The sequence below is a fragment of the Protopterus annectens genome, chromosome 12.part0, assembly GCF_019279795.1.
Source record: "Protopterus annectens isolate FY-2018-M chromosome 12.part0, PAN1.0, whole genome shotgun sequence".
Taxonomy (NCBI): Eukaryota; Metazoa; Chordata; order Ceratodontiformes; family Protopteridae; genus Protopterus; species Protopterus annectens.
Genome location: NC_056746.1, coordinates 23,337,642 through 23,355,736, shown reverse-complemented (window position 1 = coordinate 23,355,736; position 18,095 = coordinate 23,337,642). Strand labels below are relative to the sequence as shown.

The 18,095-nt window shown below is 39.9% G+C and overlaps 1 protein-coding gene across 1 annotated transcript in view; it reads right to left on the bottom strand.

Moving 5' to 3' along the window:
• Positions 1 to 11,063: 11,063 nt before the first annotated feature.
• The window catches only part of LOC122816340 (syntaxin-binding protein 4-like), an 869,603-nt gene continuing 862,571 nt past the window's right edge, over positions 11,064 to 18,095 (bottom strand). The window contains exon 21 of the mRNA XM_044089066.1: positions 11,064 to 11,438. Coding sequence (XP_043945001.1) covers positions 11,401 to 11,438 — 38 coding nt within the window. The 3' untranslated portion in view covers positions 11,064 to 11,400. The remainder of the gene's footprint in view (positions 11,439 to 18,095) is intronic.

Sequence of the window (18,095 nt, the reverse complement as noted above, 5' to 3'; positions counted from 1 at the left end):
TCTGATGGACCTCCTGCATATCCACAAAATAAACAGTACCAGGATTACCCATTCTAAAGACTTAAACATTGCCTGTGATATAAATAGGACCTGCTAGAGAGATAGGTATGTATCCCAGAGACTACCCCGTTTATGGAACAGGCTCCCCATCCGTGTGAAGCAGAGGTCCTCCCTAATCCAATTCATGTGCAACTTGGACAATTGGATGGGAAACCAGAAATTCATCCCTGGTTTGGCACCTATGTCTCTGATGCAAACAGGTAACTTGTAAATGGTTCATCTCCCAGGCCTATGCTTACACTTATCAAGGGTATCAGAACTCATCAGACATTTGCGATGCATGGCTAGATTTAAAAAGGTCCTTTTGATAGTTAGCCTAGTAAACACCTATGAACCTACAAATCTATAATCTGTGTCAGGCTTTCCTGGAATATGTTATATTTCTGGGGATTCTATTAGTAGTTTGCAGTGATCTGTAAACTTGGTCAGCCAGAGGCCTTTGACCCCAGTGTTAAACCCTCGGGTGTCCACCAGTGACTGGCATTTTTTGTGGAGATCAACTCAGCCACCCTGACTTCTTGTGTCCTATTTTTGAGCCAGCTGATTGTCCATTGGGTGATGTAGTGTTTCATAGCTGATTTTGTGATCTTCGCTACAATGCCTGAGTAGGTGTATTGTGTTAAATTTGTTGGCCAGGTTGAGGTAGACAGTATGCACTGTTTTTTCCTCATCCATTACTTTTGTGACCGTCTTATAGCAGTCCATCAGGATGAGTAGGCATGATCTGCCCTTAACAAAACCAAACTGGGTTGGATCTATTGTCTGAAGGTTTCCTATGTTATTATTTATTACATCCATAATTATTCTTTCCATGGCCTTAAATATGAGACTAGTCAGGCTTATGGGTCAGTAGTTTTCCATGTTTGTAGATGGCCCGCACTTGTGCAGAGGGATAACAGTTGCAGTCCTCTACTAGATTGGCATGAAGTCTGTTGTAGTGCTTCTAGTGAGCCCAGTAGGTCATGTTTCATGCTATTAAGGAAGCATCCCGCGATATTATTAGGTCCCATAAATGCAGTATATTTTGCCTTTAAGAGTGCATTAAAGACTTATTCCCTACTGATAGATGGGGGATCTATGATTGAGTGTATTTCTTGAAATGGTCTGGATGAGAAAGCAGGATAAAATTGTAACTGAATTTATTGGCCAGTACATTGTCTACACATCCTTTGGCTCAGTATAGGTGGTTCCATTTACAGTTAGTCTGGCACATTGTTGTGTGCTGTCTTTGAGGTTTTGGACATAGGTGTAGAATACCTTGTGGCTGTGTGTAGTCTGGAAGGATACCTTTATCTTGTATTTTGGTTTTTTGAAGTCTTACTTAGTTCCCTGTGTTGTTTGTTTACTTTGATGATGGAGTTCTTACCTTGTTGGGTATTGTGTTTACTAATTTTGGCCATGATTTTCTTCCTTTTGTTATGAAACTTACTGGTGTTGGGATTCCACCAGAGTACAATGTTGTTTGAGTTCATCCTGTGCTTATTTCAGGTGGATAATGATGCCTCTGTGCAGCTGTATACATGCTCATAAAGGGTTTTTGTAAATGACTTTGCATAGGCTGCAATGTACCCTGGGTTTGTGGAAGTGTGGACTCGAAATTTTGACAAGGTGTCATTTAAAAAGTAGGAAGATTGCTTTGGAATAATTTCTAAAGGTTTCAGGGTAACTTGGTGTCCCAGGTTTTACTTTTATTTCAAAGGACACAGCTTTAAAATACAACCTGATCAGTTAGGACATTAGACTCAGGAGGGAGGGGTGCAATGGTCCTCCCTGTTGCTGCGTACAAGGTCAAAGATATTGGTTCCCCTAGCTGGTGTACAGACTATCTATTCCAGATTATTCATGCTAACAAAGTCTAAGAATGTTTAAACCTGCAAGTCTGAGGTCATGTATGATTTCCAGTTTATAGTGGGGTAGTTGATGTCACCCATGAGTACTGTATTGATTTGAATGGAGAGTAACTTGGGTTCAGTTAAGGATGTGGTATGGGTTTTTTGGGTCATAGATGGGTATGAACTTTGCTTATGGTGAATTGTACTTGGAGGAGCTCAGTTGCATCATAATGCTTAACCAGCCTTGAGGGGTGTTTATTTTATAGGTTCATAGGTTCATAGGTTCATACTAGGCTATCTGCCCTAGGGCATTTATAAGCCTAGCCAGAATGTGTTTGGCTTTCGCCACCCATTTTAAATTTATTTTGCTATGCCCTTTTTCGAGGTTAGTATACTGTGCCTCTATCTAACAGTGACACAGAAGTGATACCCGGGGTAAACCTACGATCTCCCATCCACTCATCAAGATTCCTCTTGAAGAGAGTCAATGAGGGACTCTGCCTAACCTGGACTGGGATTTTATTCCAGAGTGAAGGGAGCCTCTGGGTTATGAATCTGTCCCTCCAGCATGTCCTATTTATTTCAGTGCTGAGGTTCAAGTCTCGAGCGTAGCTCGATGGGATTTGGATTTTCTGAGGTGCAGCATGTCCATTAATTCCGGGTTGGACATGGCTTTATACGTCAGGCACAGATCGCCTCTGAACAGGTGGTATGCCACTGAGTAGAGCTGGAGTTTCTTTAACCGGGCAGCATATGGCATCTGTTTGAGCCCTTTGATCCTCTTGGTGAGGTACTTTTGGGGTCTTTCCAGTTGCTGCAGGTGTCTGGTAAGGTACATCCCAAAAGGGGCATTGTACTCAATTATGGGCCTGATGAGGGATGAGTAAAGAGGCACGATGACCTCCCCTGATCTAGATGTGAATCCCTTCATGATTAGGTGGGCTATATAAAATGTTTTTCTAACCACTTTGGCCACGTGGTTGTCAAATGAGAGATTGCTATCAACTTGGGTCCCCAGGTCCCTAATTACTTCTTCTGTACTTAATGGATTTCCACCTATGTGGTAATTTGTTGGCACTTTGTTTTTGCCAAAGGGGATGACTATACACTTTTTGGCATTTAGCTTGAGGCCATGGCACTGGCACCAGTTGTCTGTTTCTATGAGGCCCTTTTGGAGGATGCTTGTGTCAGCTGGAGAGTCGATTATGGCACCCAGTTTGCAGTCATCTGCGAACTTGGTCAGCCACAGTCCTTCCGTGTTGGCCTGTACCTCCGAGAAATATATACCGAACAAGAGAGGTCCCAGGACTGAGCCTTGTGGGACACCACTTGTAACTGGTTTGGAGTCTGACATGGCTCCAGCAATTCTAACCATGTGGGTTCTGTCCTTGAGCCAGTTTGCAATCCATCTAGTGACATAGGGGTTTATATTTAAGCTGGTGAGCTTATCTATAATGCCGAGTGGGGTATTGTATCGAAGGCTTTGCGAGGTCCAGGTAGGCTGTGTGGACCACCTTCCCCTCGTCAATGGCCTTGGTGACAGTTTCAAAGAAATCAACCAGGTTTAAGAGGCAGGATCTGCCTTTAACAAAGCCGAACTGGGTAGGATCCAGTGTTTGTATGTCCCCAATATCTTTATTTATGAGGTCCATGATGATCCTTTCCATAGCTTTGCAGACCAAGCTAGTCAGGCTTATGGGGCGATAGTTTCCAGGATCCGTTGAGGCACTACCTTTATGGAGAGGGACCACTGTTGCTGTACGCCACTCTTTGGGCACATATCCTGTAGTAAGGCTGAGATTGAACAGTAGTTTTATGTTTGGGTTTAGCTCTTCTTTGAGTTCATGTAGGAGCAGCCGGGACACCATCTGGTCCCATTGATGCTGTGTTTTTGTTTTGGAGAGGCGGCTCTTACCTGAGCATCTGAGATGTCAGGGGCAGCACTCTGCTGGGATAGATATTTGCCCTTTTGGTGGGGAGGGAGAAGTTTGCGCTGAACCTGTCAGCTAGGATGTTGGCAATGTCTGTGGGTTCGGCGTATTTTTTGTCATTTTGGACTAATTCTGAGCATATCTGGGAATTACCACCCAGGTTCCAAACATAACTAAAGAAAGCCTTGTGATTATCCTTAGTGTCCTGTGCAATTTTTCTCTCGAAGCTGGCCTTAGACAATTTTATGAGTGCCCGTAGTTTTTTGCTAATACTGATCACTGATGCCTTCCCTTTTTGGGATTTTGCTTTATCATTTAGTAGCTTCCTCCTTCTATTGTATAGTTTGTTTATGGCTGGGGTCCAAATGAGGCACCTGTACCTTTTATCCCTTTCTGTACAGTAGCTGGTCTGAATATGTGAAAGGGATTATAGCTCTACACTGTCTGAATGCCCTCCTTGGCTTTAAACCATGTCTCAATAACTGCACAGATGTCCACATTCCCTAGGGTGAGCAATGCTTGCAGGGAGTGGAGTTTTTTGTTTAGACTCCCGGCACTGAGAAGTAACACCTTTATATTATAGTAGGTTGGTTTAGCTATGATGGATGCTTTATCAGATTGGCAATGCATAAAAAAGGCACTATGGACTTGACAATGTTTTAACCAATCTTAGAAAGGCTAGAGGAGACCAGTGCAGACCATCCCTGGTGAAGTTTTGTGGTCTGTTAACCATATCCTTCCACGCCAAATATTGTACCCCCTTTGAATGACACCAGAAAAGAGATACTATCCACATGCAAAACTGTTAAGGATCACAATGGATAATCAATTCAGATTTGACATATATATCTAACACACAAACAAAAAGACCCATCAGAAACTTGGAAACATATGGGGTCAAAAACTTTCTAATGGACTCCAGTCCTAGAGCCAGTGCTGCTAATTATCTCTCACCTACTCTAACTGATGCCTCCCCCATATTTACTAATCTCCAAACACTTCAACTAAACATGCAGTATAACAGTCTACATTTCCTCCTATGTAGCAACAATGTACATAATAATATTATCTGTGTTTATTAATATTAAAACTACTAATCCCTCCTAATAAATGTTTGCATATAACAAAACAGGCAGATTTACCTGTGCTCTACCCTCAAGAATGCATCACTGTGCAGCCTTATACAAACTGCAGTGATTAGAACTTCCCAGTCTCATCACATGCTCACATTTAAAAGCAGCCCACTCCCTGCTATGCCAGTGGAATAAATGTCAATCCATAGCTAACTTAATGCAACAGTACAAACCCCATAGGCACTTGCAATCACAAAAAGAAGTACTGGACTCTATTATTAAACACAAAACTTACTCTGCAAGTCCATGTCCCCCCTGTAGAAATCAGCCCAAACTTCCTAAAGACCTTTAGCTCTCACTGCTTCCATGAAGTAAGTGTCCCCACCCCTGCCTGAAACACACAGTCTATGCCTTCCTACCTCTCATTTTTTCAATCTCTACTCTTACGCTGTGCCATATGGCCTCCAGTTTGTGAATTTGTACATACCTATGAAATGCTTTCCTGAATATCCCACAACATTCTTGTTAAAACTGTACTTGCATATGTGGACCTTTGTTGAAAAAATGTCTTCCACGGAACAATCATATTATTCCAGTAAATAAATAAATAAATAAATAAAGTGGTTCACAATTTTTAATTACTTCAGGTGCAAAAAGATGCAATAATATACACAAACCTTATCCATAAAGTGTAGTATATTACAAGTACAAAACCAACTGCCATAATGAAACTCCCACAGAGTTTACAGTTATGACCATGCACTATGTGAAAATTGTCAGGTACACAGCACTTGTTTTCTCATTAAGCTAGCACCGTTCATTAGTATGTAGTCTCAGATGCATATGCAAAACAATAGTCCAGGTTGTCTTTAAACTATGTGAATCTGGTTGAGTAAGCATATACTTCAATCTAGAGTTTCCTGTAAGACAAATGAGGGTGTTTTGGAGTTCTATCAACCTTCATCCTGTAGGATCCTGGTACTGTAGGGCTCCAAAGACCTGGCATAATATAAACAGCACATTTAACATGCGTTCTGTTACTCACTGCATGTGAACTGCAATCATGGTCTGGATCAGACACTGAGCCTGATTCCAAAAGATTTGCTGTCAGTGTAAGCGACTTACTCTTGCGTAAGACCCATTTATTAAACAGGCTTGCACTGGTGACCAGATTCAAAAAGACTTACTCTTGGTGTAAGTGACTCACTTGGTGTATTATATTATGGTAAGTCAAGAGCAAGTCTTTTGGAATCTGGTCCTTTGTAAGCCTGCTTTATAGGTTCATTTGTTAGTACTAGGCTAGCTGCCCATGTGGGCCATTTTAAGCCTACCCAATTTCCCTTTTTGTGATTGAAATAACCTACCCATTTGGTTATAGATTGACCTTACCCATCCATCCATCCATCCATCCATCCATCCATCCATCCATCCATCCATCTATCCACAACCCCTTTTTGTGCTTGATATAATGTATCTCATTTGGTTATAGATTGTCCTTACCCATCCCATGGTTGATAATTATATATTACCCCTAATGAGAATAACTGGGATCATAGGAGGTTACTAGGCTAATGGCACAGGGGCCCTTACAAGCCTAGCCAAGAGTTTATCCCCAAACAAAGAAACCTCAGTCAGCACCTATCACCCCTGTCAGTGAGGGACACTAGTGGAAACCCTGGGACAAATTTGTGGTTTCACATCTACTCATCAAGGTTGCACTTGAAGAGGGTCAGCAAGGTGCTCTGTTTGACATGTGTGGGAAGTCTATTCCAGAGATGGGGCAGCCTCTAGGAGACAAACCTGTCTCTCCAGCAGGTTTTGTTAATGCCACATATTACGTTCAGGCCTTTTGAGCGGGGTGTGTGTGAGGAGTTAGACTTAAGGATATGGAGCATCTCTAGTAGGGCAGGGTCTGAGATTGCATTGTAGGTGAGACACAGATCTCCCAAGAGCAATCTGTGTGATACCGAGTAGAGTGATAGTGATTTCAGCCTGTCTGCATAGGACAGGTGTTGGAGGCCATGGATTCTCTTTGTGAGGTATTTCAGTGGCCTTCCAGTTGGTGCAGATGTTTGGAGAGGTACATCCCAAATGGGGCATTATACTCAATTATTGGTCTAATGAGGGAGGATCATACCATAGATAATTTCAGGGCACCAATACATGGGATAAAGCATTCAGGGGCTGCCTCTGTCCATTAGTAGTACAAGGAGGAGTCCTGGGATAACTTTTCTGTTTCTCATCCATAGAACTGCACTTGAAAATGGGCAGGGATGAACTTTGTTTTATGTAGATGAGGAGTCTATTCTACAACAGCAGTATCCTCTGCAAGATATACCTGCCCATCCAAAACATTCTGTTGATGTTGCAGAAGAGATTTAGATTTTTAGACTGAGTATTTCTGCTGCCACTTGACTTGGCTGATGTACAGTAAACCCATCAGTAATGAGTTGGAGGATGCCTTGTATGCTAGACACAGGTTAACTCTTGGCAGTCTGTAGGATACTGAGTTTGGTGACAGGGCTTTGAGTTGATCCATATTGTTTAGGCCTTTTATCCCTTTTAGTAACATATCTTAGTGGACATTCCAGCTGTTGCATGTGTCTGGACAGATATGTGCCAAAGGCGAACATTGTATTCAATGACTGCCATAATAAGGGCTGAGTAAAGGGGAACAATTACATCCCCCAGTCTAGACACAAATCCTTTGTTTATAAGCAGGGCAATATAGTAGGACTTTCTTAAAACAATACACACATATTGGTCAAATGTCAGGTCACTGTCCATATAAGTTCCCAAATCCTGAACAACTGGATCAACTGTCAGGAGCATATTGTCAAAGTAATGGTTCCCTGTTGTGGATGACTTCCCAAAGGATACAGTCATGATTTTTTTGGCATTTAGTTTCAGTACATGATTTTGGTACCAGTTATTTATTTGACACAAACCTTCCTGCAGGATGGCTAAGTCATTTGAGGATTCAATAAATGCTCTTAGCTTGTAGTAATCTGCAAACATAGTCAGCCAGAGCCCTTTGGTGTTGGCTTTTACTTCAGAAACGTAGATGCCAAACAGGAGAGGTCCAAATACAGAACCTTGGGGGACTCCACTGGTGATTTCTGTTTTGTGGAGGTAACTTCCCCTGCTTTGATTACCTGAGTCCCATCTGTGAGCCAACTGGCAATCTAGCAGGTGACAGGGATTTATTCCAGGTGTATTAATCTTTTCTAGTATGCCTGAGTGGGGAACTGTCAAAATCTTTATAGATAGGCCTCACACCAAAGTTAGCCACTTAACTCCAGACCTTATGTCGGAGTAACTCACTTGCACCAAGAGTGAGCCTTTTGAAACTGGATTACAACAAAGTAAGTCTCTTAGACTGACAGCCACTCTTTTGGAATAAGGCCCTCTGTTTCTGTGCTTTTGGTAAGGCTCCTATATGTAACAACTCATAACAACATTTTAAATCTGTCTCTGGTTTCTGAACAGATGTACAGAACTTCTGAAAATGCTAATTATCCACTTGCTTGAATAAAAAAAATGTCATCCATCATTTGGTGAGCTGCCAGTATCTGGAAGCAGTTTCTAATGCAGCGGTAGGAAAATATTATGCAGGTGACATTGCAAACAGCATTTTTAATAGCAGAGACAACTGAAAATACACAGTATTATAAAGTGAGAGTCTTTCCTTTGGCAGTGGATCTGGATTATGTCTTAAGAATCCAAATGCTAAAATTCCAATGGAGAATAAACTCAGCTGCCTTAGCTTTACCTGAAATCTTATATTTAGCGTCATTTACATTTGTAGTGTACATATGATTTAAAGGATAGTTAAGATGTGTGTATGTGTGAAGAGACATTAGCCGTGACATGCATTCAAGAACCTTTTTCTAAACTAACCCATGTAATGGTAACTCACTAAAAACACAGCTGCCAGATTATCGTTGTAACTAACTTATAACTATATGAGGGTTATCCTACTGGTGCATGAAGCTTGAATTTTCGAGTTTTGACTGCCCAAGTTTCAACTTGCTGGTGATCAGAGTTCTTCCACAGGAAATCGCTGTATGTGAGTTGCAGAAAATTAATATCCTTTCTGGGGGAATTTTCCCCTTCTTCCAGTTGGTGAGACCATGGAGTTGGTATATAAACGTTTGGGGTGTGTGGGTGGCTCCCCCCCCCCGCAAAACATTTAAAAAGTGTTTTTCAGCAAGATGATTTTAGCGAATGCAGTTCAGAGATTTTGGTCCTTTGTGCATTGGTTTTCATCCACTCCAAGTAGAAGCCTACATGTGTTACAACGGTTACTCTTGCCAAGACGAGAGTGCCATCCTCAATACCTGCGAGTCATGAATGACTACAACCTTTAAACTAGATTTATACGTCTTTTCTAAATAAACCGATCCATAGATAAGTTCCTTATAAATACTCTAAAATCCTCACAGAATTAATGTAACACAATAATATTTCCGTACAAAGTTTTGGAGGATAACGGGATGTTCTGGTGCCCTCTATGAAACTGAAACACAGTTTCAGATAAAAGATTTCTGTTTTATGCAACATGAAACGTCACATTGTAGTGACTGCTTATACATGTGAAGTTGCACATATTCCTAACTTTGTTTTCACTCAACAGATGGCTTATGTTCTCCTGGCTGTCATAACTCCTACTGTTATAAATTCTTTTTTTTTTCTCTGCACTGTACTTGTACTAAATGTACTAATTCTTCCACATATTGTATCTGAAAAATGTCACTTACTTTCAATTTGCATATCGTTTGTTAAAAAAGGAAGTAACTCCTGTGGCTAACGTGATAGCTGTTGTAATCAGTGGGAGTTCTGTCATGTTGTCATTTCATATCACATGAGCACTAACAGAGAGAGTATGTGCCAGACCAATTTGCTTGTACAGGAATGTGACAATGACAAAGTAGACAAAGGCTCTCATTCTATTCCCACTACAAGGTACACTGTATATCAACCAGATATTCCAAATTATTGTATATTACACCTTTGAGTGAATGCAACACCATGACAACTTGAGAACACCAGAACACAATACCCAAAGTTTTCAAAATACGTCAGTCGCTGCCTTTCCTAAAAAAATCATGATAAGCACAGAAAAAGTAGAAAATGTCAATGTAGGGTTCTTGAAGCCAACAGGTAACAGGTGTGGCAACTAAACATTGCACTTCTTTTTGTTTCAATGTATTCCTTTGTTAATTGGATAAATGAAATGATATTTAGAAAACTTAGGCTGTGAATATGGTCACAATAGCAATGGCAAATGAAGTAAATATAGAGAGGTTAGCCAGTCACCTTTTTGAGAAGAAACTATAGTATTAGATAAAACCCACAGATGCAAAGAGAATGTACAAATTACATGCAGACACTGACCTGAGATCAGCACTGAACCGCTGACCTTTGGAGGTGTAATTTCAAACTCTAACAATTGAGCAACCATGCTTTAACCTCTGATGTGCTATAAACCCATGGTAACTAGTATAATTTTATAGAAACAATTTATACAGATGATAATGTAAAATGTTTCTTTTTCTACATCATTAGCTTGATTGAAGAAAATATTACCTGTTAACTTACTATCAGTGATGCTCTACGATTTTATTTTAGAACAAACTGCAGAATATATATATATATATATATATATATATATATATATATATATATATATATATATTTATACAAACAAAAATGTATACAATTTACCTTGGATCGTGATACAGTGATATGCTCAGTCAGGACACACTGCACCTTTGCAAGTATGTGATATAATTACAAAGGTTCTGCCTGCTAGCATCCATGTCCTTGAATACTCACGGCTACTACATTGACAGTCCTTTGGCAACAAAACAGTGCAGGTGCTCCAGAGGAAGGGAAGCTTCAGATGTTTATCTTTGCTAATCATATTTCAAATAACCTTCAAATATCAGCTGTGATTTACATTGTGATTCAAGGAATCTTAATCTGTTTCTTAAGCTAGTCTATTCATTATGTGTTTCTTGCTGAGAAAAAAATATATAGCATTGAATAGGTTTTTGACAGTTTATGACATTCATTGCACCAAGCATAACTTTTAGGTTAGTAGGTGTGTACTTCCAGCACAATATAAATTTGAGTTCCATAAAAAGTATAATAACGAAGAGTCATTTTAATTCATCAGTTCCAACAGATGCATTTTATTACTTGTTTTAATGTAGCAACCCCTCAGAAGCAGAAATCTTTTATGTTTCATACATGGAGCATGTTCTAGTCTGAAGGTATTACTTCGAGGAGGTCATAATTTTTTTCTGTACTTCATACAGTGCAGCAGGAAAGAACTCTGTTCAGACTTAGTCTGAATGGGCCATAATGGAAAGGTACTCTTTGTCCATGGCTTCCTTTCTGTTTCCTTCAACTTCTTCTGCATTCATACACTGGAGCAGAATCTTGTTGCATTTCTCTAGCTTTCAGTCTGTTCATTTTTTTGCTCACTTCTGTTAAACCCTACTGGAGCAGACCAGGATGTCTTTTAGTGAACATGGCTGTAGAACAAAACACATTCAGTCAGTAACTTATGAAAGTATCTGGAAATCAAATATTCCAATTTTTAAACTGTACTTATTGTTTTGTTCGAGACTTATGTAATACCTTATAATTTATCAGGTATCTATGTTTTATTTTCTGTAATAGCAGTATAATATTTCAGGAATATCTTTGTATATATCGTTTAATGTCTTCTGTAATCTAACTGGAGCTTTTATCCCTGGGCCTCTGCTGAAATAAGGTTGCTAACACAATCGGGTTATATTGGTAAACAAAGACAAAAAAAATAAACAAAATAAAATAAAATAAATATTGAACTGTGCTTAAAAACCTAGCAAATAAAGGTACTTCAAATTTGGTTCTAGGAAAAAGGAAAAAAAATAACAACTGAATACAAATTATGTTGCTTCATTGATTTCCAGTCTACTGTGCTTGTTTATACTGGTAAAATGAAATGCTGCTCACTACTATATAAATAACATTAAACCTAATACCAATGCACCACTACATGACATGACATTACATTACACTAAACCTAATCCCCAATGCACCACTACATGACATGACATTACATTACACTAAACCTAATCCCCAATGCACCATTACATGGCATGACATTACATTACACTAAGCCTAATCCCCACTGCACCATTGAATTGTATGACATGACATTACATTTTCTTAATGGCAGATAGAGACAATAAGCCTAATAAGCCTGTCTGGTTTGCCCCTTCAGCTCTACCCATCTTAAAGTGTCAAAGGACACCAGAAGGGAGTAGCGAGAGCATGGTATAATGGCCATCATCCTGTGCAGAAGCTAGGACATTATGCAGTTTTCCCACCACCTTATCCCCCCTTTTGGACAGGAGGCATAGTGCAATGCCTTGCTATATCTAGCAGAGAGGAGGAGCACATTTTCTCATATCTGTGAAATTAGGATGGAGTTAAGAACAATCATTGGGTTTATGCCCATGAGACCCTGTGTGTTTTGAGAGCATTGTCATGCCCGAATGCACCACTACATGGCATGACATTACATTACACAAAGCCTAATCCCCAATGCACCACTACATGGCATGACAACACATTACACAAAGCCTAATCCCCAATGCACCACTACATGGCATGACATTACATTACACAAAGCCTAATCCCCAATGCACCACTACATGGCATGACATTACATTACACAAAGCCTAATCCCCAATGCACCACTACACGGAATGCCATTACATTACACAAAGCCTAATCCCCAATGCACCATTATATGCAATGACTTTCTATTACACTAACCCTTATCCCTAGTGCACCATTACATGGCATGACATTACATTACACAAAGCCTAATCCCCAATGCACCATTACATGCAATGACTTTATATTACACTAACCCTTATCCCTAGTGCACCATTCTATGGCATGCCAGTATATTTATTGTTTATTTATTGCATTTGTTAATTGGGAAAGTATATGGGCCTAGGTGAGCCCATTTTCAGTAGAGACCCGGGGAGAAAAGCTCTGCATAACATTAATAGTACATACTAGAAAAAGCACAATATACACTGTATATACAGTCTCAATGCATGTCAGTAAATATTAAACATAATGGTACAAGTTATTTACAAACATTACACATCAACACGGTGTACAATTTGATTAATGAAGATGGAGTTAGTCAGGTAGGGTAGCAGTTTTTATTGTTACTTGCTGGAGTTGTGTAGGCATAAGCAGTTGAATTCAGCAAGTCATAGAGAGCTCTTAAGTAGTGATATTGTAGAGGGATATAGTAGTGTATCAGGTGTTAGGAGGTACTATTTTGGCACAATACATTACCAGAGATAAGAGAGATGTGATCTGAGAGGCTTCTTAAACACATCAGGGTTACTGGCTGTTCTGACAGACGGTGGGAGGGCAGTCCATAGTTTTGAGATGCTAAAAGAGTACAGCATTTGACCAGCTGCAAGGGTAGGTTTTTCAACTTTCAGCATCATTGTGTTTTTGGAGCTTAGTGGCCTGTTAGGGTGGTATGTTAGCCAATAAGGAGGAGAGGGAGGAGCTTGTTAGGGTGGTATGAAGTCAATAAGGAGGAGAGGGAGGGGCAAGTTGAAGGCTTGTATATGAGTTTATGTGCAGTGGTTAATTGTGAATAAGTGAGGTAGTGTGGGAGATTGAGCCAGTTTAGCTGTTGTAGAGATAAGCAGTGGTGTGCTGAGTTTTTTGAATTTGTTACAAATTTGGCAATCTTGTTGTAACATGAATCCAGTTTGGTTTTCAGGGAGGACTGGATATTGGTGAGGATTGGGGCACTGTATAGTAGAGATGGTAGCAGGAAGGGTGATGCTAGAGCTTTTTAGTAATATTAAGGTAGTATTTGTGTCTGTAGAGGGTACCTCATCTTTTATTTGTTTTTTGATGTTGCTATGGACATGGAGGTCGAATGTTAGATTTTCATCAGTAATAACTCCTAGTAGTTTGGTACTTGGAGTGACTTCAATGAGAGTATGATTACGGGATTGGACAGAAAAATCATTCTTGCTCAGGGGGGTAGGTTTTTTTGGGGGGGGGGATATTAGAAGTTTGGTTTGATTAGGATTTAGAGCGAGATGGTTGTTTGACATCCAAGTTTCGTGTTGAAGTAAAAGCATTTTTAGGTAAGATGTTGTAACTCAGACATAGATTTGGCAGTACAGATGATTGTAATGGGTAAGGATGGTGTGGAAGCTGTTAATGAATATACTGAAAAGGAGGGGACCTAGTATAGATCCTTGAGGTACACCTGTGGTTGTGTTGAAAAAAGCTGAGAAGGAGTGTTGCCATTTGGTGGATTGCTGTCTATTGGTGAGATAGTCTGAGAACCAGTTTAAGGTATGGAGTGAGAGACCTAAGTTGGTGAGTTTTGTGAGCAAAAGGGGATGTGAAACAGTGTCGAAGGCCTTAGAGAAATCTAGGAACAGTGAAGAGACTATGTAACTGGCATCACAAGCCCTGTTTACTGTGTCCATAAAGGATATGAGAGCAGTACAGGTACAATGACCTGGCCTAAAGCCGTGCTGTATGGGGAAAAGTATCTGATCTTGGACAAAATAGTTTAGAAGCTGAGTGTGAATACATTTTTCTAATATTTTAGAGATGGGAGAGAGGACAGCAATGGGTCAGAAATTAGAGAAATCAGAGTTGTTGCCCCCTTTATGGAGTGGAAGAACAAATGCTTTCTTCCATATGTTTGGTATACTGGACTCCTGAATAGATCTATTGAGGAGTATGCTAATAGGATAGGCAATTGAGTTTGCATATAGTTGTAGAAATTCAGCATGTAAATTGTCTGGTGTATTAGTACGAGTTTTGAGTTTATGAAGTAGTTTCTTTATAGTGGAAGTTGGTACAGGTGAGAATGAGAACAGAGGAGTAGTAGAGGAGTGGGAGGTTCAGGTGGGCAGGGGTCTATGGGGGGAAGGGAGTGGTGAGTTTAGCTATGGTGTTGATAAAATATGAATTGAAGAGCGAGGCTATCTCAGTGGGAGTTTTATCTGGATTAGGGCAAGGATCATTATTTTTACCTGGATGGAGTAGGGAATTGATTGTGCTCCAAATTTTCTTTGGGTTTAGTTTGTGTTGGTCTTGAAGACTTAGGAAGTGTTCTTTTTATTTTAAATCACTAGTCCTTTTGCCTGGTTATGTAATTGTTTATATTGAATGAGGCCATTAGCATTTTTATTTTTTTGCTAGGTTTTCCAAGCTTTATCCCTAGCAGACATAATTTGCTTTGTGTGTTTGGTAAGCCAAAGGTATTCTTTTTAGGCGAGGTGGGGCTAAACTATTTAAAATTCTAAGAAATGTTGAACTGAAGAATTAAACAGCCTCAAGGAGAGGGAGATATCTGAGTGGAGTCCTGTTGATCCTTTGTAAAATTTCATTAAAGGTGTTGGCAGAGAAGTGAGGTAAATCTCTGGTTTGATGGTGTGTGCTTAGGACTGAGGTGGTCTTAAGAGTTATAATGGCTGGAAAGTGGTCACTAATACTGTTAGGTAGTGTGCCAGAGGAGGAGATTTTGTTAGGATCGGAGACGAGTATCCAATCCAGAACTGAGCCACTGCTTGTTTTATTGTTGGGCATGGTTATTTTGGTTATTAGTTGAGTATAGTTATATAGGTTTATGCTGGTGGAAGGGTCCTGATTAGAAATATCAATCCAGTTAATGTTAACATCTCCTAGGATGATGGTTTAATTTGTAATGTTATTAGATGACCAAGCAAGAAAGTCTTCAAGTATAGAAATGTTGTTGCCTGGGGGAATGTATATAACTATGATACAAAGGTTTTTGCTTTTATTCATTTTTAGAAATGATACTAGTATCTCTGCTGTTAAGAATTGTGGGACAGGTTTTGTGTATTGAACTACAGTGAAGGTATTTGGGTACATCAAGGTGATACCTCCCACTTTTTTATGTGGTCTGTCTATTCTGATGCATTTGTAATTAGGGGGTAGGAATTTGGCAGCTTTGATCTAAGGTTTTAACCATGTCTCAGTAATGGCAGTGAAGTCTGGTTTGTTATTGTCTACCAGGCATGTAGGTGTGGTATTTTATTTCTAATGCTTTGGAAATGGATGGTGGTGAAGTTTAGGGTCTTTAAGGAAGTTGGGGGTTATAACAGGTTGGAGGGGGACCAGGGTTTGGATATATATCACCGCATTGACTTAGGTTGTGGTAGGTGGGGAGATTTACTGGTTGCCGGTTTCTTTTTAATATTGAGGAGATTGTTTAGAATTGAGTTTTTGTTGGGGTGGTTTTGTTAGGAGAGGATTTTTAAGTTTGATTTGTAAGATTAAGTTTGTGGCATACAAAGTTGGGTCTACTGAGGAATAGCTGGGAAGAGATTGTATTAAGTATGGTTTTGTAGAAGTAGGTTTGTAAGGTATGTGGGTTGTGTGATGAGATGTTAGTTGTAGAAAGAGACAGAGGTATAGAGAGAGCAGAAATAAAATAGTTTTGGAGATGAGATACATTTAAAGGGCTGTGCATTCTTATGTGTGTGAGTATGATGTTGTTTGTAGGACTAATAAGGTGAATGGTAGTAATGGTGTCATAAGTAGCTATGGGTAGGATAGGTAGAGTATTGATTAGAGAAAGAGAGACAGGATAATAGGAGTAAGTAAAACGGAATTATGTGAGGTGGGAGGAAGTAATATAAGAGCAGAGTAGATGAAGTGTATAATAGTATTTGGAGGTGTAGAGGATACAGTAGTGGAGTAAGTGAGAGGTGCACAGACAGTAGATGAGGTAGGAGGGGTAGGAGGTGGTGGGCGGAGTAATGTAGGTTAGGAGGATGTAGTATAGGGAGGAGGTTGGATAGGTAGGGTAGCAAAGTAGTCTGAGTTAAACAAGGGTTGAAAGGTTAAAGTACAGCCTATCTCTCTACTGTACATATTTTCGCAGCATGTACAGATTTTTGGCTTATACTTTTTATCCGTTTTTCATAAAATTGTGGCTTTCTGGCAAATTAGTGGCAAATCATTAAAGACTGAATTTAGAAAATAATGACAGACATTTGAATTTCAGACTTCATAACCTTCAGAAAATTCATGCTAATGCAAAACCTGTCATTCTGTTGACTTTCTAAGTTTTTAAGAGCAATATTTCAAAATTGTTCCTATTTGTACCACTTTTTTATGGCTTTCTCCAGATTTCTTACTTTAAGAGGTTGAGAGGTAGGAGATAGTTGTGGGTTGAGCCTATGTTTAATTAAAGTAAGGTAGTACAGTATGGAAAGTAAGTACAGGGAGAGTGCAGGGAGAGGCATTAATTGGGTGAAAGGTAATGGGGAGGAGGGTATTGAAAAAAGTGTAGACGACTGTATTGGTATAAAGGGAAATAGGGGGAGTGACCCAGTGTAGGGTGGAGCAACTGGTTAACTATAAAGGAAACAATGTCAGGGGTGGGTGAGAATAAGGAGTTAGGGTGGGGAGCGAAGTGAGCCCGAGCATAGCGAGCGCAAACACAGTGGGCTGAGTCAAAGAACTCAATTCAGAGCAGACAACACTGTTAAAGGGAATGAGTCAGCAGAGACCCAAGATTACCTAAGTACAAATAAAGATTTAAAATCCTGCAAGGAAAAATGCAGGGGGTATTACACTAAGACTAATATTACACTAATATTGCACTAAGACTAATCCCCATTGCACCATTACATGGCATGACATTACATTACATTATGCTAAACCAAATCCCTAATGCACCATTACTTGGAATGACATTACATTACATTAAGCCAAATCTCCTGTACATAAGTCATGGCATGGCAATACATTAAGCTTAATCCCCAGTGCACCATTACATGGCATTTATTTATTTATTTAATTTATTTTACATTTGTTGATTGGGAATGTCCGACTTTGACAGAGCCTATTTTCATAGGATGCCTGGGGAGAAATGCTCCAGAAGCATGTCTTTGGAATGTGGGAGGAAACCAGAGTACCCAGATGAAACCATGCAAACACAGGGAGGACATGCAAACTCCACACAAAAGACACCCCAGCCGAGAATCAAACTGGAGAACCTCTTGCTGTGAGGCGACAACATTAACCGCTGTAGCAGTGCACCGTAGACATGACATTACATTACTTCTAATCCCCAGTGCACCATTATTTGGCATGACATT